Source organism: Mercenaria mercenaria, unplaced genomic scaffold (assembly GCF_021730395.1).
Source record: "Mercenaria mercenaria strain notata unplaced genomic scaffold, MADL_Memer_1 contig_2823, whole genome shotgun sequence".
In the NCBI taxonomy this organism is placed as follows: domain Eukaryota; kingdom Metazoa; phylum Mollusca; class Bivalvia; order Venerida; family Veneridae; genus Mercenaria; species Mercenaria mercenaria.
Window position 1 is genome coordinate 48,366 of NW_026460906.1, and position 22,386 is coordinate 70,751.

The 22,386-nt window shown below is 34.9% G+C and overlaps 1 protein-coding gene across 6 annotated transcripts in view; it reads right to left on the minus strand.

The window, feature by feature from the left end:
* The window catches only part of LOC128552464 (uncharacterized), a 69,898-nt gene that overhangs the window by 41,016 nt on the left and 6,496 nt on the right, over positions 1–22,386 (minus strand). For all 6 annotated transcript variants that reach the window (XR_008369083.1, XR_008369082.1, XR_008369084.1 and 3 more), the window contains exons 5-12: positions 21,284–21,580; positions 20,426–20,674; positions 13,716–13,952; positions 8,315–10,042; positions 6,020–6,188; positions 5,280–5,515; positions 3,896–3,964; positions 1,607–1,849 (exon numbers count right to left, since the gene is read on the minus strand). Coding sequence is in view for 1 of the 6 variants with exons in the window: in XM_053533503.1 (XP_053389478.1) it covers positions 1,607–1,849; positions 3,896–3,964; positions 5,280–5,515; positions 6,020–6,188; positions 8,315–10,042; positions 13,716–13,952; positions 20,426–20,674; positions 21,284–21,580 (3,228 nt within the window). In the remaining 5 variants the exon portion in view is untranslated. The remainder of the gene's footprint in view (positions 1–1,606; positions 1,850–3,895; positions 3,965–5,279; positions 5,516–6,019; positions 6,189–8,314; positions 10,043–13,715; positions 13,953–20,425; positions 20,675–21,283; positions 21,581–22,386) is intronic.

The window sequence follows — 22,386 nt, forward strand, 5'->3', positions numbered from 1 at the left end:
AGATCCCCCTCCGGGGCAGGGCTATTTTCACCTCAGGGTAATAATTTGAACAATCTTGGTAGAGGACCACAATGTAATGCTACATACATTCAGACAAGAAGATTTTTAAAGTTGTTTTCCTATATAAGTCTGTGTAAAACTTGGGACCCCCGGGGCGGGTTTTTTCTAAGCCCAGGTGCAAAATTTGAACACTTTTCATAGAGGACCATTAGATGCAAATGCATATGCAAAATATCAAGGCTTTACACCTTGCGGTTTTGGACAAGCAGAATCTTTTCCTTTTGGTTGCCATGGCAATCAGAGTTCTGCATGCAATTAAATTTTTGAATAACTTTGGAAGGGGGCCACCCTAGGATCGTTCCTGTGAGGTTTGGTATGATTTTGCCCAGTTGTTTTCAAAAAATTTGTTTTTAGAGAATGTTGACGGACACACGACGGACATTCAGGGGTTAATTCACTGTTAATTTACCAGCGGGAAGGTAGCAGTAGAGCAGTAACAACAGTATCAGCAGTATTACTGCTATTACTGCTATAACGTTGTAGCAGTAACAGCAGTATTACTGCTGTTACTGCCCGGAACGTTATTATAATAGCAGTAACAGCAGTATTACTGCTACTACTGCTGGAAGTTATAGCAGTAGCAGCAGTATTACTGCTATTACTGTTGTAAAGTTATAGCAGTAAAAACAGTATTACTGCTGTTACTGCTGGCATTGTTAGCAGCAACAACATTACTGATGCTATTACTGGAAATTTTAGCAGTAACAACAGTAATTGGAAGTTGCGCAAAATACAATATGAATTTTTTTTTTTAATTTATGCATGTTTTGGCCATCGATTATTCCTGTGAAGAACGTTAGATATATGCAGTGCTTTTTGAACAAACATACCAACAATATATCGATATCTTGAAATGCATCCTAGTAGCAGTAATACTGCTGTTACTGCTATACTGCTAACTTCCCACTGTTAATTTTATACAAACACGCGCATATGCGTAAATAGGGGCTGAACATCAAAAACGCGAATCTCAAGAAAAAAACAAGAAAAAACATTCATAGGGGATTCGTAAAACAAAATTGTATTCACAATGTTACTGCAGATGGGTGGGGCACTTGATAACAGTGACACTGATATTCATACCAGTTACAGCAATTATATATACTTCGTGAATTGCATTATTATACAATGCATGCATGAGAATAAAACAAACTGATAATTTGTACTTATGTTTCGTTTAAATGATTTTATTTTAAATTTGCAATTACTTTCTTAAATTAAAATATAAAGGATGCTACTTCTAAATATCATATTATTTTCAAAGTTTGACTTGGACTTCTTTTGAGGTCTTTATTCATCTATTGCAAGTAACTTAAGATTACAAATCATCAATAAAACTTTACGTTGGAATAAGTTTAAGGTTCTGAAAGTATTTCTCGTAAAATAAGCGGTTTATATCATTGTAAAAGTTACAACTTGGAACCTTCAATGTTTTTAAAGATCTTCCGGACAAGAAGTGTGACGAACGAACAGAAGAATACCCGTACAAGGTGGCGACTATATGCTCCCTCCATGCCCACTGAAGGGAGCATAATGAAACTCATACCTGGATTTTCAGTAAAGGTAACCATGACAACATCTTTTTGTTCTGCATGATAGTCCATTGTATCCGGTATAGATCCTGTTTTTGCTTCTATGAAGTTGAACAAACAATCCTGTGTTGTGGTTGGCTTTAATCCTTTAATGAGAATCTTGTTTTTGTAGGATGGTGATGATACTGGAGGATTACTGAGAGCAACATCTAACTCATTTTCTTCCACTTTACGGCGGCCAGTGATCACAAACGTATCTGCATGTAAAAACTATGGTAGACGAAATATTTCTACTATGACACATGGCGGCAAAATTTTGATTTGGACTGTTATTTCAATGTTTTAGCTCTATAGCATTTTGTCAATCATACATTCTCCCTTGTAAGTCCGTAACTGAATTCAACATTATTAATTGAAGAATTTTGCTCAATAAACTTGGGTATTGGTGCCCAAACGCATGCCCAAAGCAGAAAATATATCACGCGCATCATCACTTGATGTTCATAAGTATGAAATAGTGTTGTAGTCCATTCAAAACAGTTGAAATGATTCAACAATTTTGCTGTTGTTTCGCACACAGATGCCATGAACTTTGTACATCTTAGAGGATAGGTCACGTTTACATGTCAAGGCAATCTAATGTTAGAAATTCCAAGGTCCTTCGAATGAATATTTTAATTAAAATCATTCTGAAAGATGGTAAGCTGTTCCCGAAATGTATGCTGAAATTTATAAATAAATACAAAAATGCCCATACTCCATCTTTTTTACCATGCTTTTAATGAATGACCTGGGTAGGTCACCAAAAGAACATCTGTAAGAAATAACTTTTAGAATCTGTCAATGGCTTAGAGGGCTTTGGTTAAGGGACACCAATCGGACAACTGGAAATATTGTAAGCGGTTTCAGAAAAGATTTTCAACTTTTTTTCATGAACAGAAAATTAGTCCCACTTCTGGCAACGTCAGGTCTTTTAACGAACCAACATGCATTTGGAATATATATGGTCCCAATCAGATGTGTAGTACAATTCGTGTGTATATAAAGCAACATCGAAACTAATTTTTAAGTTACTGTGTTAGTGGACTTGTACTGCTAGGCGCTTTTCCGTAATTGGTCAGGTCCATTGTGGTGGTGATTTAGCTCGAAACTGACATACCCTTCCTCTAAGCGTGATATAGACACAGTAACTTGACCTTCGAGCTTCGTGGTTTCGGTGATCGAATTATGGACCAGATACGAAACAGACCCCGTTTATACAATGTTAACGTTTGACACTAAAGTGTGACCTTCGTATGCCATAAATATATATCTGAAATGGGTACGTTTATGAAAGAGAGACAGCTACACGATTAGAAATAAATTAGGAATTGTTCTATGTCCATGACACCTATTGTCGATTTTGAGAAATGGGTGCTTGAATGAGATTGTCTCTATATTTTGTAAAGATGTAGGTAGTCATGTATTTACAATGCCAGCTAAAATGATATAATTATTCTTGTCTAATATTAATGAGGTCAAAGAGGAACATATCTGTGAAATTATTTTGAAATCAGACTGACTGTTTTAAAGAATTTCTCAAAAGATTTCCGTTTAATTGCCACGTCAGCTTGAACTCTCTTCTTTTTTGAGGCCTACACTTGAAGGGATTACCAAAATATCAAAATAAATTAAGTTGAAATTTGGCTAAGTGGTTTAGGCGATGTTCTTTGAGAAACTGGAGACGACGAGCGACGGACGGACGACGGAGATTTTCCAATTCTAAAACATGCATTTTGATTAACAATATTAGGATGTGGCTCATTTTTTTTGTGTAGATGGTATGTATGTGGAAGTATATTAAAATCTTTACAGCAGAGTCTGATAAGAAAAGCTTCTTCTATGTAAATTGGACGAATAAAACGCATTCTTATGGTACTGTTTTGACGATTCTGAAATAATTCGAAATTCATCGATAATGATGATTCATTTCTTTGAATCTATTTCAAAATCGAAACAGCGGTTTCTGATGAGATATTGTTTGGAGGTTTTTCTACTTTATGCTCAAGTAGCTCCGATATGCAGCCATAAAGAATTGTTTAAACAACTTTGAGAAAACCGTCCAAGGACCATTCATACCAAGACATTTCATTAAATTTCACGAAATTTTCCAGAGGAGATGTGGTTTGGAGTAAATTTGAGCGAGCGACGCCAAAGCGAGACTGACATCGGACGCTAAATGATCACATAAAACCCGTGAGCACCTTGTCTTCTTGTGATGTATCATACCTCTAACTGCACACTTGGTGTTTTTTTTAACTCACCTGAGCTTGTGTAATACTCATCATCATGCACATCATCACTACCCAGTTCTGCCATTTGTTGGCGTGGATCTAAAATTAAATAAGTCATATATCATTCATCTGAACATATAACCCGGAAGAAAGTCTAAAAGAAATCTTACTTCACTACTATCTCCAATCTTATATGCCAAAAGACAATTTCATATCTGTTCTTGCCTACCTAACGGGGGTAGACAAGCTACTCGTGCATTTTATAGCGTTATAGAATACATACACACTTTCATGACTTACAGCGGCTTTGAAAGTAAGGCAATGCTAGGCTAGAACACTGATCCTACATATCCACATGTGTAAAACAGGTGCTTACCTAACCCTCGGGACAGTGTGGATAAAAAACCTCACTATTGCTTATATTTGCGTTCCCCGTCATCCCTTGGGTTTGAAAATCGTGTCTTACGCAGGCAGTCAAGTAAAATGTATTATAAACCATAGTCTACAGAATTCACCTTCTGTAAAATGTACCAAGGTACCTCTTCAAACACCTTGGCTAACTCATTAACCTTCTGTCAGCCTGCTGGGTGGCTTCTTATAAAAACAGCTCAATCCCTGATGAGGTTAAAACCCATATTTTGGAGATGCAAGTGACTCGTAGCAAGAGACCGAGAAGTCCCTTTTATTTCATAAATACACAGTTACAGACTGAGTTTAAAATGAACGTCTTCTGTCAAAAATATTTTAAGGTCAGCAAAGTTCTATATTACGCACTCGTGTTTACTCTCCATTAAGCTACAATGGAACCGGACACGTACACATTATTTTCATATAGACCCATATCGGATGCGTATCATTTTAATGTGTGTCGACGCTTTTTATTGTTTTATTAACATCAGTATTGTCCACTTATTCAAGCTATTTAACAAAGTCCTACTGTTAGTGCAAAATTTATGTGTGGAATGAAACAATTAATAATTTAGCTTCACATCGAGAAATCTGAACTAGCTCTTTATCGAAATAATATTGCGCTCCTTAAGTCGTGCAATATTTCTACTGTAGAAGTCGTGCATATTTCATATTTCTCCATACAACTCTCAAATCGTTCAATATTTTCTCTGCAGAACTCGTGCGTTTTTCATGTTTTGGACATTCACTAGAGAAGAGCAAGTAGACATGAACCACTCTACAAAGGAGGCTATAATATTTTGGATAAAGACCGTGTCAAATTAGAATAGTTATCTGCGAACCCACACGTGCAGCCGCTAAAGAAAATGATTGTTTTTCAACATGGTATAACATATTTACAACTATGACATGATTATATTGCTTTCTTTTAGTTTCTTTTATTAATTCTTCTAAGACTTCCGCAATCAAGAATAAAGATATATACAAATCAAATCAAACTGCTTACAGTAGACTGATCTGGATTGCGGGGATAAGCCTAAATATGATTCATTATCGTCCTCTTCAGACTCATCCTCAATCTGTATGTTGTCAAATTCCGTTTTTAAGGCGTCTGTGAAGCTATCGACTGTGTTGCATTTAACATCGCACAGATATATATCTGATATAGGGCTCTCTTGGACTTCATTAAAGAAGTTTTTCATAGCTTTTACTATTGTTTTGGTACCCTGTTTAACTGGATAACTGGAAATACATCGTAGTTTCTATGTACTTAAAGTAAAATAATACAAACTTTAACTACGGACTAAAATGATGATTATGCCAACTTAAATCTTAATCGAGCACGTATGTAACATGTAATTTTGACTTTATGGGACAATGCAGGTACGTTTCAAACTAGCTAGTTAATGGCCGATGCTTGAAAATGTAGTATAAAATATTACTAAATCTGGTAAATAGTATGTACATTATATACTGCAAATACAATTTTTACCTATTTGCTCAAGCTAAACATTTTTGTTTACACACTTACTGGATCGGCGGCAACATAAGCACAGAAGGTGGTGGCAAAATTACCTACCTGTTTGTAATATGAACATGCATGATAAATATATGCATTGAAATGGAACATTTGTTACTGTAAATAAAGTTTTACTACAGTCTGTCAGTCTCTCATTCACCGTTAGTAAGTTATCAATTTACATTAGGAGTCAAATAATAATAAATATGACTTTTTAGAATATTTACCCAAATGCACCGCAACTGATTGCAGGCATTGCCATTGATGTCGCACCCTTTTCAGAAGCTTGCTGCATACATTTAAGAACCGCCTTCTCCAACATATCCTCCTCGTTGTTTTCTCCACCTCTCCAAACCGGTCCAATAACATGAACAATATAATCTGCTTTCAGTTTTCCTGAAGAAAAATGTAGCTATCTATTTCTAAAGGTGATTATTATCCCAACAATACTCCTTTGTCCAACAAATAGGTTAAAGTCATGGGGATCTGAACTCTGGTTTGACTGGCTCTAAAAAGCAACGCATATCTACACTTGTTTCCGTGGTCTATTAACAACAAGGAAGTTGCAGCCTCCTAAACATTAAACCTTTCAGTATATAGATAACCGACGTTAACATTGAAATACATAGTATATATGCATGTCAAGTAAAAAGCAGGAAGGGAGGACAGCGAAAACGAAAAAAAGGCGCAAAGATGGTACCACTTTAGCACGGTCGTTGGCAATAATAACCACACGAAAGTTGAAATATGTCATTGCACACAAATGCCACTATCTTCTCAAGTCAAGGGACAGTTTATTGAAAAATTGTCCACGCAAGGTAATAATCAAACTACAGAAAATGTTCATTCAGCAAGTTTGTATAATAAATTAAATGCAAACATAATGTTTCCTAGTCCAAACAAGCTTAATCTGAAATGTCTCAGCAAACAGAAAATCATACGACACGCATATATTAACATGTATCAACTTTTGATCGAATCAATGTAAAACTCTTGAAATAGTTTTCACTGCAAACTCCAAACTCCTGTGAACCAACTTTGACAGTGTACACATTTTGTCTTAGGTTCATAAACTATGCAAAAATGCCATGCATAATTCAATTCCATGGTGACAAGGTGAATAAAGTTCAATAGAATCACTTTAAAAGTGTGAAAGAAGTTCGAACCATAAATATTTGCAACGAACTGAATGTCTAAATAACCGATCATAAGCTGACTCCTATCACCCTGTTGGCGAAGAAATATATTTTGGAAAAAGTGTGACTCATCAATTACGGCAACAGACCTATCGAACGTCCGGCGTAAGTATAACACGCAACTCACTGGCACCAAATGCCTATGTCTTTGGTGTTATCTTGACATGTATTTTCTACCAAATGCTCATTTCTTAGGTGTTATCTTGACATGTGTTTTCTACCAAATGCCCATTTTTTGGTGTTATCTTGACATGTATTTTCTTTCTCCGTAACAAAAATAAAATTAACAAATCTCAAAAATGACAAAAGCACTTAACGCAACCAAGCAAAACCATAGCAGTCTCGGTTTGGTTTAATCAGCGCTTGGGAGATAGTGAAAAATGCAACCGGCTATACTATACAGAAAAAGACGGACCACAAAGAGCATAAATGACCGTAAGTGAGGACAATATTGTGTTCAACATTTAATGTATTTTAGGCCCGACTTTTGTCAGTAGCCCCGTAGTAGAAACTTTGTCCATCTGTCTGTTCATCTGATTGTCCATGTACGGGCAATTAGTCCAGACGATTGATTGTAACCCCTATTCTTGTTATATTAAAACTTGGCAAAAGTACTCATCACAATATTACAGAGTGCGGTGTGAAGTTCCGTAATCTATTATTCTAAACTGATGTCAGAACTAGTTAAAAGGGTCATAAAATATTGCAATTTCCTGGTCATAACACTGTTTTACCCTTAATACAATTATAAAAAGATATATATTTTTGTATAAATCTCAATTTTAAAGGTAAACGTCAGGCGAAGACTTAGTATCTAAGTGTCGTAGTATAGTACCTTTTTCTTCTTATTCCTTATTCTTATCGTAAAGGCACTCTATTTCATGTTTTTGTCAACGTTACAGAGAAAAATATCGGGATATCTTTGCACATGTTCCAATTTAAAAAAAAATGCAGTATTTACAATAATACAATAAAATTTGAAATGTTGAATGAAAGTCGTTTAAGAAATAATTCTGACTGCAAAATGATAAAGTGCTACTCATTTGTTTGGGTTTTTTTACTTAGTACAAAATGCATTCCACAAGCAGTATACAAGATAGCAGGAAGCGACAAGCAAAGCTATTCTAAGTCAGCAACCTTATCCCTAGGCCACGGATGCCCCGTATACTCTACAAAAAGGGTTTGTTTGATGTAATTATATAATTTCAAACAGTTAGTAATGGAATAATTTTATATAAGCAGTATATTGCATATTTATACGAAATTCAGTGCAGGAAAATTTAATTCTTCTTTTAATCCAATACCTTAAATAGGTGAAATGCTTACCTTTTAAAACCAATGCTTTTCCAAGTCCCTCGCTGAGACTTATTGTTTCATCGGCAGCACTTACGAGGAATTGTACAGGCATGTCAGCTAGGTCACCAACTGCGGTGTACACATTCCTGTTGCCATACGCTTTACAGCTAGCTTTCACCTTAATTTTGTTTCTTTTCCCATTGATTGCAGATAAAGTATTGCACTCTACGACTTGCTCTTTGTCCCGTTCATCTTTCAATGATATGACATGAGGAACGGATCTTTCTGTAGCACTGAAATCGTCCATACTGCAATGCGTTTTCATTTGATGAACTAAGTCTTGTTTTGCTACTGTGCGATCTTTTTGCTTGACTTTATTAAACAGTTTGTTTAGTAATTCTTTTGACTTGATAATTCCGTCTTCAGTGCCACATACCCTACATCCAGTATATTCTGAAGAAGTTATGCTTACATGGTAACTCTGTAACTGTTTACATATTTGACTGATTTCATTTTTGTGATGCTTTTCTATCAATTTGTGCAGATGTTTGTTACAAGTTATGTTTTCTTCTAAAACTGTGTTGGAACCCAAAAAAATCTTCACGCTATCTAAAAGTTCGTTTGCGATATCATCTGTAGAACAAATCGCAACCTTAGTCATACAATTTTCAACAGCAATGTGTGCCTTTCCAGCATACTGAGAGTGCCATTCTGCTACCTTATACTGCCAGGCCTCTGAATTCATAACTGACGCAGATGATTTTGTTAATCCTACACATTGTTCGATAACTGATTCACGGATTATGCTTACGCACTGATCAATCGTTTGTTCTGATGTACTGAAAATTACCAGTGTTTGTCCCTGTATTTCCCAAACTCCAGTCACCTGATGCATTTTCATTTTTTTCACAATATAGTCTTTTGTCTGCTTCACTTTAAGAAGTCCTCCTGAAAGTGTTGATATGTTTTCAAGTGACCTTTGTGCATATTTGCTTTTCATTTCATACAATTTTAATTTGGCATCGCGTACATTTGTTCTAGACCCTTCAAACAATATTTCATTTTTCTCTTGATTGATTTTTACTTTCACTTCTGGAAACATTTCCTCAACCTTAGCCGGAAATTTGTCGACAAGAAGCAATCTTGTCTCTAAAGACTTTAAACTGTTGAATGTTTCCTTAACTATTTGAGCTTCTTCTGCGATTTTCTGTAGTATTTCGTAAATGCTCTTTGCAACATTTTCAACAGGGTGCTTGTTTCCAACAACTGTTACAATGCCATCATTCTTTTCTAAAAACACTGCAACATCATCCAGACCATTTCTTGTAATCGTCTTCAATCGTTCCTCAGCCCTATCCCAATTTTCTTGCAAAACTCTTATCTGATGGACAGCGATTGTATTTAAGAAATGGTCAAAACATTTCTCTGCCTCCATTTTCCATGTTTTAACAAGTTTAAAACAGTTCTCTACATTTTTTGATATAGAACATGTCAAAGTTACGTCCGCACCATCTGTAGGCAATACAACACGCGCATGGCAGCTCTGCATTTGTTTCTCTAGAGCTTCATGATAATATTTAGAAGCTTTTAAAAATTTCTGTTTATGAGGACAAATATCTTTTATCTTCAGAGAATCAGGTAGATTTAGTTTCCTTTCACAGACTTCTCCTTCAGGGCGTCCTAGACATTCCTGGTATCGCTTCACTTCTAATTGTTGCTTACTCAATACATGTTTTCTTCCAATGACTGTGTCAATTTCTTGAAAAAAAAGAAAATTGGCACTCTGCTGCTATAATATAGTCTAATTTATTTTCAGTTTCATAACTTATATCAAAAAATGAAGTATTGATGGGGTTATTATGTGAAACGCCATTAATAACATTTGCTCTTTGTTTGGTTAGGAAACAACAAAGCTGTAGAAACAACAGACACGTAAAAGTAGTATTCATTTATCAATTATTACTTTTTGTGTGCAATACTTCATAACGAGAAGTCATTCTGAGGAAAAAAATTTGCAAAACTTTCAAAACTACACTAAAAATATCAAATTAAACAGGCACACTTAAAGGTCATTTGGCAACTGTCCAGCTTTTGGTACTGGAGGGGCACTCCCGACAGCCCTTCGCACATTATTCATCACGGGCGGACACCTGGGTAGAGCCAGCGGACTTCCGTAGGTCAGCATGATGGCTTCCTCACTTGAAGAATTCAACGCCCGAGGCAAGATAAACCATAGGTCAGAAATTCTGTCAGCGGCCTTAACAACTAGAGTTCAATCGTGCTAACATAACGCTTTCTCATCCTGTTTAATTAGTTCAACATACAACATGCAGCTAAACAGAACATGCGACTAATGTGATGAATACCAAAACATCAATAAAAAGAAAGGTAACATGTGAATGAAGTATTGCCATGCAATACAAAGTCCCTTAATGAAAGGCTTCCTATTTTCACTACTGCAGTATAACAAAATGATATGATTTATGTCAATGATATATAAACAATATTGTACTACAAATACAATATGCTGTAACACAACGTTTGGTATAAACTTTGCATAATCAACAAAGTTGATTGTTATAACATCCTTTAGAATAAAAATGTATTTAATCATAATTTTGCTAAGATTTTATTTAAAATACGTTTTGAAAATACGAGAAGTTATTCTGAGGAAAATACACCAAATGAATCTTAATATAAAAATATTTTTCACACTGGACAGGAACATGTCAATGTTGATTTATGACCTTCAAGTCTGACCTTCAACCTTGAGCTAGGGGACTGGGTATTGCACATGACAAATTGTCTCAAGATTATGAAAATCTATGTCATGTAATTTTGAAATATCTAATGGAAGACTGACAAAGTTATGAACCAGAAAGACAAATGAGATGCTCGCCAATAACCAACAATTCGAACAGGTGTCATAATAGCAGGAATATTACCCTAAATGTGAAAATATCTATAGAGTTTCAATCTAGTATCTGCATTAGTTTTTGAAATAGTAACATGCATGAAAACTTTTACCAGAAGCTTAAAATTAAGTTCAAAAGGGGACAAAATGTTGCGAAGTACATGTCAGAGTTTGCTTGCAAAACTTTAACCAGGATTTTAAGTACAAAATCGGACATGATTAAGTCAAAATAAATGTCAGTAACAGGACTTTACCCAGAGAGGTTTATTACTGATAGAAAAAGAAAAGCTATATGCCTTTAAATGAGGCATATCACTAATTTGTATAACTACGAAGACAACTGTGAAGTTTCAATTCAATATCTGCAATAGTTTTGGAGATAGTAACTTGCATGCAAAATTTTAACCTACTTGTTTGAAAAACTTTCATCAAGGTCTGTCACCGACGCTGACCCCAGGGAGAGTACAAAAGCTCTGACTATACTTTGAATAGTCGAACTAAAAGCCCTTTTGATCTTTGACCTCCGACTGTGACCTTGACCTTTGAGTTAGGGATGAGGGTTTGTATAAAACACATTGTCTAGTTATGGGGAACATTTGTGCAAAGTAATTTTGAACTCCTTTAGTAGATGACAGAGTAATTGACAATAGAGGAAAAACCTACTGACCTCTAACCTTCCAGTGTGACTACTTGTCTTATTCCTAAATCCGGTCAGTGCTTAATAATTCGGACACCGTTGAAAAATGCTTCACTTTCATGGTTTTTTTACTGGATTATTCTGCTTATTGCAGACGATCTTTTTTCTTGGTTGATCGAAACTGATGTAAAAACATGTTTTAGAATGCTGTTCTACCCGCATTATTTATTTAAAAAAAATTAACCGATTTCTGTTATATAAAAACTAATTTAACAGAAAAAAAATGCCAGCATTTTGCAGACAAGGAAGCAATTCGGCGTTGTGTCATTATAATGATCCCCTAACGTAGTTGTGTCAAAAAGTATTATCACAGCAATAGAATCGGCATGTAGGTAAGAGAAGTTGTAAACATTGATTTTTGCTCAGACAAATTTTATAATATTGTGCTCATATTTGACAGTTATATATTAAATTATAAACTAGTCCATATGATCACGTGATTAACAGATAATAAAACTTTAATCGTACAGAGATGTATGTATATATTTATAGGACTACATTTGCGTGTTTATTTTTATTTTTGGGTACACTTATTTGTTGCATTTCATACCTAAATAGTGTCCGAATATTTAAGCACTCTGAAGGTCGCTTTTGACAGTTTTTATTGGCCCAATTCGGATGAAATTTTTTAAGAAGAAATCAGCAATAATTATATACGATTGTGTTGTTTTGCATAGAGACTTATTTAGAACCTAAAATAACACAGTTAAAATTTTATGCATGTGTGGTTTCAAATTGTAAAGTTATTGTCAAAAACCCACTAAAAGTGTCCGGATTTAGGCACTGAACCAGTATGACCTTTAAAATATGGGTCTGGGTGTTGTGCATGACATGTTGTCTTATTATGGGGTACATTAAATTTTGTGCAAAGCAATATAAAAATCCTTTTATGGAATGTTGAGTAACAGACCGGAAAGAAAAAAAAGCCCTATTGACCTATGACCTCGAAGTGTGACATTGACATTTAAGCTGAGACAAGTTTTGCGCATGACACGTCGTCTCATGGGGATAACTGTGCCAACCGATGTTTAAATTCTGTGTGCATGACAAAGATATTCAATTGACAGGAAAACCCCTATTCATCTTTAATCTTTAAGTGGAGAACACTTATGCCATCCCAATGTAGTATTACAGACCTGAATGGAAAAAAAGTCATGTTGATCTTTGACCTCAAAGTGTGACCATGACCTATGAGCTAAGGGTGTCGTCTCTTACAAGGGATATTTTTGTGCAAACTAATAATAAATCCCTTTTGATATGACACAGCTATGTACCGGACAGAAAAAACACCCTATTGAACCGTGATCTCAAAATGAGACCTTAACCTTTAAGCTAGGGTTCAGGTTGTTGTGCATGACACGTTTTCTGATTATGGGGAAATTTTATGCCAAGTACTATTGTAATCCTTTGATTGATGGCAGAGTTCTGGCCTGGACACAAAACACCCCCAGTTTAACAAATGTTAATATTTGACTGCCAAGTGTGACTTTCACTTTTAAGCTTGGGGTCTGAAAGTTGTAAATGACACATCGCCTTATTATTGGAAACATTTGTGATACATAAAATTCCCTTCACATGCCGTTCAGTAAAATAGCCCTGTTAACTTTTGACCCCAGTGTTTTCTTGACCTTTAAGCTCCTTGTTTATGCCAAGTAATGATAAAATCGCCTTGTGAATGACAGCGGTGTAGACCGGACACGAAATTGCAACGGATGGACGGAATGACAGACGGATTGACAGATGGAAAAGCGTAAATCTACATCCCTCAATACTGGTATTCAACCAGGAGGAGACTAATAAATCCTAAGAACAAAACTTACTTGAATAGTCAGCAAAGTAGACAAGGCAAGTGTCATCATCATCATTCATCACCACTTTCTCAACCTGTCCCCCGCCACTTTTTCGAGTGTTTTCAAAGTAGAACTCAATAGTGTCTTTGGTAACTTCCGATGGCAGGTTAGCCACTATTATACAGCTAGATATTGGAATTTGATAAACCTTCAGCGTGGTCCCTTCCAATTTATTTTTTCCGAATATCATCTCGAGTTCCTGGAAATCTGTATTAAGACAACAACTGAATGATAGTGCGCTACACTATTTGTAACACTTGCACATAACAGTAGCTTACATCAAACAGTTGTGCCGAAGTTTTCTCAAAAAAAATAATGAGAAATCTGAAAACTATTAGCCTGAGTTATATATCCTGACCAAGAGCAGTCATTTTATGACGCTTAAGTCTTAATAACAGTTTAGAAGCATTTCGTACAACTGTTCATGAGGAACTTGCTTATATGCCAACATTCACCCGAATTTTATCTAAAAAGTGGCATTATATTGTCATACTGTAAACCAGAGTCATGTAACATGTCATATGAGGTCTCCTTAGGACGAAAAACAAAAAAAAAGTGTGTAAGGAATTAAACAACATTTGTCTAGGAGGTTTCTGATAAATGTTTTTTAGGCAAAGAGTTCATCAAATTTTTATAATAATGGTCTCAATTTTAACAAGATGGTCAATGATCCTTAAGCGCTTATCTGTGTACAAGGCTTCAAAAGCATTCTTATAACGTAATGGTACAAGTACAGAGTTAGGTTTATTCTACCTTAGCCTACATTATATATTTCCTCTTTCATACGTTTTAAATATTGTAAGTTGAGATGGTTTTGAGATGACAGTCTCTTTTCACACATATTTTTGAACCCTGGGCAATAATTTGAACAATTATGATAAAAAGTATATCACATGGCAAATGTCAAGGCTCTAGCTATTATTGATTCAGAGCAGAAGATTTTCAAAGTTTCTTACATAAAAGTATATAGCAAGTACATGTCACACACAGGGGCGTGGCCATGTATGGCCTTAGTGCAATACTTTGGACAATTATGGTAGAGAGTCACACCCTTATATCACCTGCCAAATATCAAACCTCTAAAGATTTTTAAAGAATGATAGCTAAAACATATTTCTAACCACAAAGACCCATATGTTCAATGAACCGAAACTATTAGAACAACTTTAAAAGAGGGCTACCTAGATCTCATTGTGTAAAGTTTCATCAAAATCCATTCAGTGGTTTTGGAGGAGATGTTGATTAAGGAAATTGTTGATAAAAAGTAACTAGGCACTCTGGTGGACATATCTTTTGAAAAAAGATAAATAAAAAACTAGAACAATATTCGTAGAAATTTACACAAGGACAATTTGCGTGAGATTTTTTTTTGAAATCGGGCAGTCAGTTTACAAGAAAATTTCTAGAGTATCTATTATATATACATACATTGAAAAAGTAACCACGCCCTCTGGTGGCCATGTTTTTTGAATAATCAAAATAATTTGAGAGGTAGAGGTTCAATTAAGGACCATCTGTGTAAAATTATTTCAAAATCGAGCCAGTAGTTTCACATAAAATGATTTTTAAAGTTTCCGCTGTAAACTCATAGAGAAAAGTGACCATGTTTTCTAGCTTTGGGTATTGTATAATCACCCCTTGGATATGGTGCTGGCTTTTAATTTTGTCTTTGGCAGTTCCTGTGATGTGCAGGCTCCATAACTCAATGTCCCTTTCTAAATTATAGCTTGTTTAGTTTTGCCCATTGTTTTCTTTTTTAGGGCAACCCCATTATATTAACTGGGGACAATAAGCCATATGAAGACATCCGCGGATGTCTCGAAATTGCTTTTTTGTACTTGTAGCATGTGTACATGTTGAGTTTTGCTCAACCCGGGGCTAGAGGACGTGGACGCTAGCAAGTATTTCCACTACCTATGGCACAATCAAATCGATCCTGCAACATTGTCGTTTCTATAGTGTTGAGCGACCTGTGAAATTACTTTTTCAATTTTATATGTTTAGTTATAAGAAGTGTTTCCCTTTGACCTCTGTTTATTTTTAGTTTCCGCCAAAACTGATCACTTGACCAGAACCCTTCTGTTTTGGAGGTACTTTTAAGTGTACTTTCGCCGGTGTTCTCGTACGAGGATGTCATGGTTAGTGTTTATTGGAAAGAATTTTTTCTGGTTAACAGCGATTTATAAACTACAGAATAATATTTTGCTGTTCCGTTTCCTCATTTATAAGTTGCAAATATTATAAGTTGAGATGGTTTTCTGTTTACATATGATTACAAATCTGTTTTGTTGTGGTTATTTCAACATTAATAATATCTATGTATTTCCTAGCTGTTAGATTACTGAGTGAATGGAGTGATATAGAAGAGTAGGAAAGTTACATGTACACCTAAATCCATATAAACAGTAAGCTTAAACTCTTTGACTGTTGATATACTTTTGTATTTAACGGTATGAACAGTTATGTTTTTATTCGAAGCCCCTAAACATTTTACTTCACAACAACATTACTTTCAGTTATGGGATGGATGTGCACCTATTGTTTATATTTAAAGAGGCTACTTTGCTTAGGTATCTTTGTGAAATTTATATTTGCTTTATTGAGGTTAAAATGGTGATGTTCGAAGAGTTGTATTTTAAGCTCTGGTTTTCCATGTTTATCAACTAACTTGAATGAAACTGGTAGAAAGTCAATCCACAAATGCGGGTGTTTGTGTATTACAGAATTGGGCGTGCCGTCTTTGATGAGAATATTTTAAAAGCTTCTACACTACACACAAGGGAAAAACGGGCAATCCTTTGGTAGCCATGTCGTTTAGAAATAAAAGAAAATTCATCATACAAAAATATCGAAATTCCATAAGCAGTTCCAGAAATAAGGAGTCTAATCTATATGTACATAAAAAAGAAAACATGCCCCGTCCCTTGACGGTCATGCTTTTAGACAATGCAGAATGATCTAAAAGGTTTTAAAAGTTTCGACTATAAAAATATAAGAAAACCCATGACCCGCCCTCTGATAGCAATCTCTTTTAGTTATAAGTAAACTTATTTCGAACTAGGGTCAGTTGTTCCAAGAAAGATTCTTGTTTCAAGTAGAGAAATTATCTGAAGGAATTTGGTGGAAGATCCCTAGATATAGGGGCAATACACGTTTTCTTTTTTGTATTAAAGCAGTATTAAAGGGGGTAAACAGGGGGATAAGCGAGTAATTACACTGTTAGCTCTGTAGGAAGGAGGGGAGTGCGTTTAGATTGGAAACTGATACAACAAAACATACCATGGATAAGACTGCATCTGTTATGTACAAAAACAAATGTTAATTTGAAAAGAACACGAGGCAGATATTAGATGTCCATCTCTGTTGGAATAAAAAACTGTCCGTGGTAAAGCAGCTCAAAAATAAAATAATGTGATTCGACTAGAAAATACACAAATTTTCTCCAGTTAATACAAATCCAGTTAAAAAGAGCTTTTATGCAAGAATACACATAACTTGACATAAGTGCCAACAATTTTATAATCAGGCTGACGGTTTCAAATGAGAAAAGAGCTAAATTTTCCATAAAATAATATATAAAACACTTACCCCCGTCCACTGGAGGGGGCATGTTGTCTTAATAAATCAATACGGATTTCAGGAATATGTAGAGTGTTACCCATGGAAAATTTGTGTAACATTTTTTTGAAATCAGACCAGTAGTTTCGGAGACAATTTTCAAAGATTTTCATTGAGCAATCTACAGAAATATGTTGCCCATTCATACAACTACATACTCAGCTACCCCTATTAGACATTTGCGTGGACTGTGGTCACCTAAGACAATAGATCGATATTTGACAGGGACTGATTCAACATAATTTAATTATATCATGCGGTCGTAATGATGATAAGGTCTGGCTTATCAGCCACCACCTTGTGTTGGGGGATATAGATTTGACTTTGTCTGTCCGTCTGTCCGTCAGAGACAAATTGACATTTGTGTTATACATATCACAATATTTTGACCTACTGTTATTTCTGCATTTTTTTTCAACATTAGAAGCGATCACTATGTGATCGCACTGTGTACGGCGTCGGCGTCCGACGGATTCACTTTCGCTTTGAACAGTCTCAAAATCAGAACTCTGGCTCAATCTTACTTCTTAGTATTGGTCACAATGTTTGTCTCAACAAAAAGTCGGACAAGTTGAAACTAGGTCAAAAATATGCAACTAGGTCTCTAATTGGTGGAAAATGTTTACTATTATTTGACATAGTGACCTAGATTTTAATCCCAGACGATGCAATATTTAAGTGATCAAGACGTCACGAAAACACTAAACTTTAAAATAGATCAAACAGAAAATATTGCCTACATATTGAAGGTTTTTCTATGATTTAACCTAGTGACATAGTGAGAGACCCTTGATAACAGAGTTTAAAGATTGATTTATATCTAATTTAAAGACAAACTTCCTGAAACAACAGTTTTATAGATCAGGTGATATATAAATAGAAAAAGTGGAAACTTAAGAGTGCTAGGAAGTATTTATTATAATTTGACCTAGTAGTCCAATTTTATCTCCTAAATAACCATATTTTAGACAGTGCCTGCAATTTATAAAGAAAAATGTCCTGACTAAGTTGCATGTAGAAAATATGCCACATAGAGTGTTTATAATGCGCTTCTATGGTGTACCTTACTGATCCGCCTTTAAAGACCATGTAACCAAATTTAAAAAAATACTTAGTCTTGATTAAGACAATCATTACGTCTATGTTTCAGACAGATCATGTAAACAATTTACTCTAGAAAGTTAACAAAAATGTTCTGTCATTCAGCTTAGTGGTCCGCTTTTTTGACTAAGTTTCAAAGTTATTTTATACTTGATAAAGGTGAATATTCACAAAATCCAGTAATGAATATTGCCTGTAGAGTTTTAACAATGCCTTTCTTTTATGATACAGCCGCGTGACCTAGAGTTTATTCTTCGAAACTGATATATGTTTTATAAGGTCAAACATTCTAACAAGGTTTCATAAAGGTCGAACAAAATTAATGGTCTCACCTGTGTTAAGTTATTGGACCCGTAAAAGTGTACTTCCTTTTGAAGAGTATTCAAGTCCTATATCATAAAAGTACTTTGACTCATTTTACAGGACGGCGTGGGTTCAAAACAAGGAAGAATATCCAACAGGGAAAGCCACGTTCAAAAAACGCAGCCTCCCCAAAGACACACACGAACAACTCTCAAGTCCCACTAGAACTAATATTTCTGTCCTTTATTTGCTTTTTTCTAGTAAGTTACACTGATTTTCAAGACTTAAATTATTATTGATTTACTGTACAAAATCAGATCTTGTTTTCATTTGATATCCCATATTTTGCTGTTAAAAGTAGATTTTACCTCTGATACAGAAGGGTGCAGCGCTAGACATTTTTGAAAATACAGAGCTAGATGCGGTAAAAGTTCTTTATTTAACCTTTATACTTTAGCTTATAAGTTGAGGAAGAAATGTAGTTAAGTTTTACTTCTGCCCCATGAATATTTTAATGTAGAGAGCAAAATTTATAACAGTATCGCATGATCTTTCCATAACTTTCATTGCTGGAGCTAAATTTTTGAACGATAAAATCCTTTTACATAAAGCTCCCTCGAAAAATGTCCTCGACAGATTCATTTTGTTTTATAAGTATTTACCAATACTGTGAGGTTTCTTTTATCAAAATTATTGAACGTTTTAAACACTTGTTATCACTTTGATATTTGTCTCTTATTCAGCTTCAAGAAATATCATACATTATACAAAATTAAAAAAAAAATGTCACAGTTGCTTATTAAAATTGCAACACAGTGCAGAACAAGGTAAATCTTAAGACTGTATTAAGTTAATGCAAAATTTTAAACATTACTGTTACGGGTCCATTACCTTAACAATATTTTTATGACTACTTTTTTACCCTTGATAATCCAGTTTGATAAAGACAGACATTGAAACCAGGTCTAATATATATTCATTAGAAAATGGAGTGATGACATGGCTTTCTTACTTTTTGTCCTAGTCACCTAGTATTTGAGCAAAGAAAACCCAATTTCAAGATATGCCAACATTTTCTTTACACAGCATTCTGAATAAGTTACATTATGACTGGTCTAAAATTATAACCCTCAGTGTTAACAATAAAATTGTGAACGACGGAGGACGACAACGAAAACGGACGACTTAGTGTTAACAAAATAGCTCACTTTCAGCACTTTATGCTGAGTTGTGCTCAAAATCGAGTGCCTTCGTCAGAACTGTCGTTCATTACTTATAGCGATATACTAAGTGACAGAATTTTCGGTCATTCGGACGGGCGAAGCCAAGTCTAACCCACCGCATTTTTGTGTCATAATAAGCCATGTTTTATCACGTTACACGCATCTTGTCCCATCGCATGTTATACATGTATTATAAAGTTTTGAAATGCCTCCCTTGAAAATTTGATCATCCTGGGTATTCACACTCCGATTCGTCTTAATTTGCAAATGTCTATCACAATTTCCATTAATGCGTTATTGTAAACATTTGTATTATGACTCTATGCATCAATAGTACTGTAATTTTCAAGGCCTGAGGAGTTTAAGATTCTCGTTTTTTTAAATTCACCGGTAGTTGATTCTTAAAACAAAACGTTGTTTATGTAAGGAAAATACCTGGGTTGTCCCTAAAGGTAACCATGACAACATCTTCTTGTTCTGAATGCCAGAACATGGAATCTGGTTTATATCCTGTCTTTGCCTGTATGAAGTTGTACAAACAATCATATGTTGTGTCTGATTTTAATCCTTTGATAAGAATCTTGTTCTCATAAGTCGGGGGCAGTGTTGGAGGCAAATACAGCGAAACATACAGCTCTTTGCCGTCGACTCTGTGATGACCTTTTTCCACTACTTTAACTGCGTCTGTAAATGCATCATTACACACATTAAGTGTAAACAAAATCTAAGACAAAAGACGACTTCAATAGGATTATTACATTTTAGAATCAGTGCAATTTAAAGGTGGACCATACTGCTTATTTTCGACAATCATGAGCTTTTTATCAGTTATTAAATCATGATTTCACTACATAAGGTTATCAAATGGACAAATATTCGCTAAAATCTCTACCTTCAACACCCCACCTCAACTCCCCCCTCCCCCTCCGCCTCTCAAAAAAAGGTTTTATATTGGCCAAATAGTCTTCTATCCTAAATGTTTAGGGACCTTAACAAACAGAAGCATTGATGGGTTATTCTACATGCACATATTGTTAAGCATTTATTCGATAACCGATACATCTATTTCTTAAATAATGCATCTACACTTTATATGAAAGATGCGTTTAAACACTACATATGTATATTAAGAATCTCTCTCTTCTTCAAAGTGTAGCACACATATTTCGTTTACTTGTCCATTACTGTAATGTCCTATTAAAACTAAATTCAAAGGATATTAAGGTAAATTCTAACAATATAGATATACCACCTTCCGTAAATATTGAGGACTTCTATAACTAATAGATATACCCTGTATGTCTTTAAATGTGATATAGAGAACATCCCCTTCCTCCACATCACTTCTGATGTTTTCGATTTCGCCACCTCCAGACCGTCTTGAATTTTCAAAGTAAAACTCCAAAGTATCTCTAGATGTCGATTTGTCCACACCTTTTACTTTGATTGTTCTTGGTTTATCTGGCTTGTTTTCTGTAGTTTCTTCTGTTTTGTATGCCTTTTTGGACTGTCCGGTAAGACTATACAGACTAACATTCAGTTTTTCTTTCTTTATAATATGATTCCTTCTTTCTATCACATTCTGAGCATCTAGAAATTGAATAACAAAGAGAAATGATAGTTTTTATGTGGCGTATCCATCTAAGGTTCGACATAGGACCATGATAGATCTCTAGAATATGTGGAAGACCAGTCATAAAGTGTTATGTCTTACCTGGATCATTGTCTTTATTTCAATAGAAGACAATGGTATAATTAATATTTTTCTAACGATTTTGTATGAGATTTTGTCATACATATATTTTCCCGAGTTAAATATTGAGATCGATAAAACATGCACACGTTTAGAAATATGAGTATCAGAGTCTTGGTGGACGGACGACGGACAGACCTAGGACAAAGGCAAAATCACCATGTCTTCCATAAAATTGAGAGTTTGAATGTTCAATATTCTGTGTTGTTAAACATGGCCTTGCCGATTCAATCTTCTCCTCCTTGAACAAACTTAAAAGAGTCAAATATATTTTAAGAGTTAGCTTCTTGTTACATTTGTTCACTGCAGAATTATATAAAATTTTAAGCTGCTTTGGCATGGTATAACTAATCATACTGACACTCGGTTCTGCTCATTCTCCGTTCTTATTATATACATCAAGGTAAAACTTAGGGATGGCAACCCATTCGTTCATTATACGAATTTTCGAATTCGTTTTCACTATCTGAATATTGGAAAAATGTAAATATTTACTTCAAATAAGTAAAAATAAATCAAGAAATCGAAACTATTTGTTTGTTTAATTTGTTAATATATCTTTCGATATAAATACACGAGTAAATTGCATCCGCAATGGTTGAAAAATACTTCTGGTGACTAAGGATAATAAACTGTTCGGCAT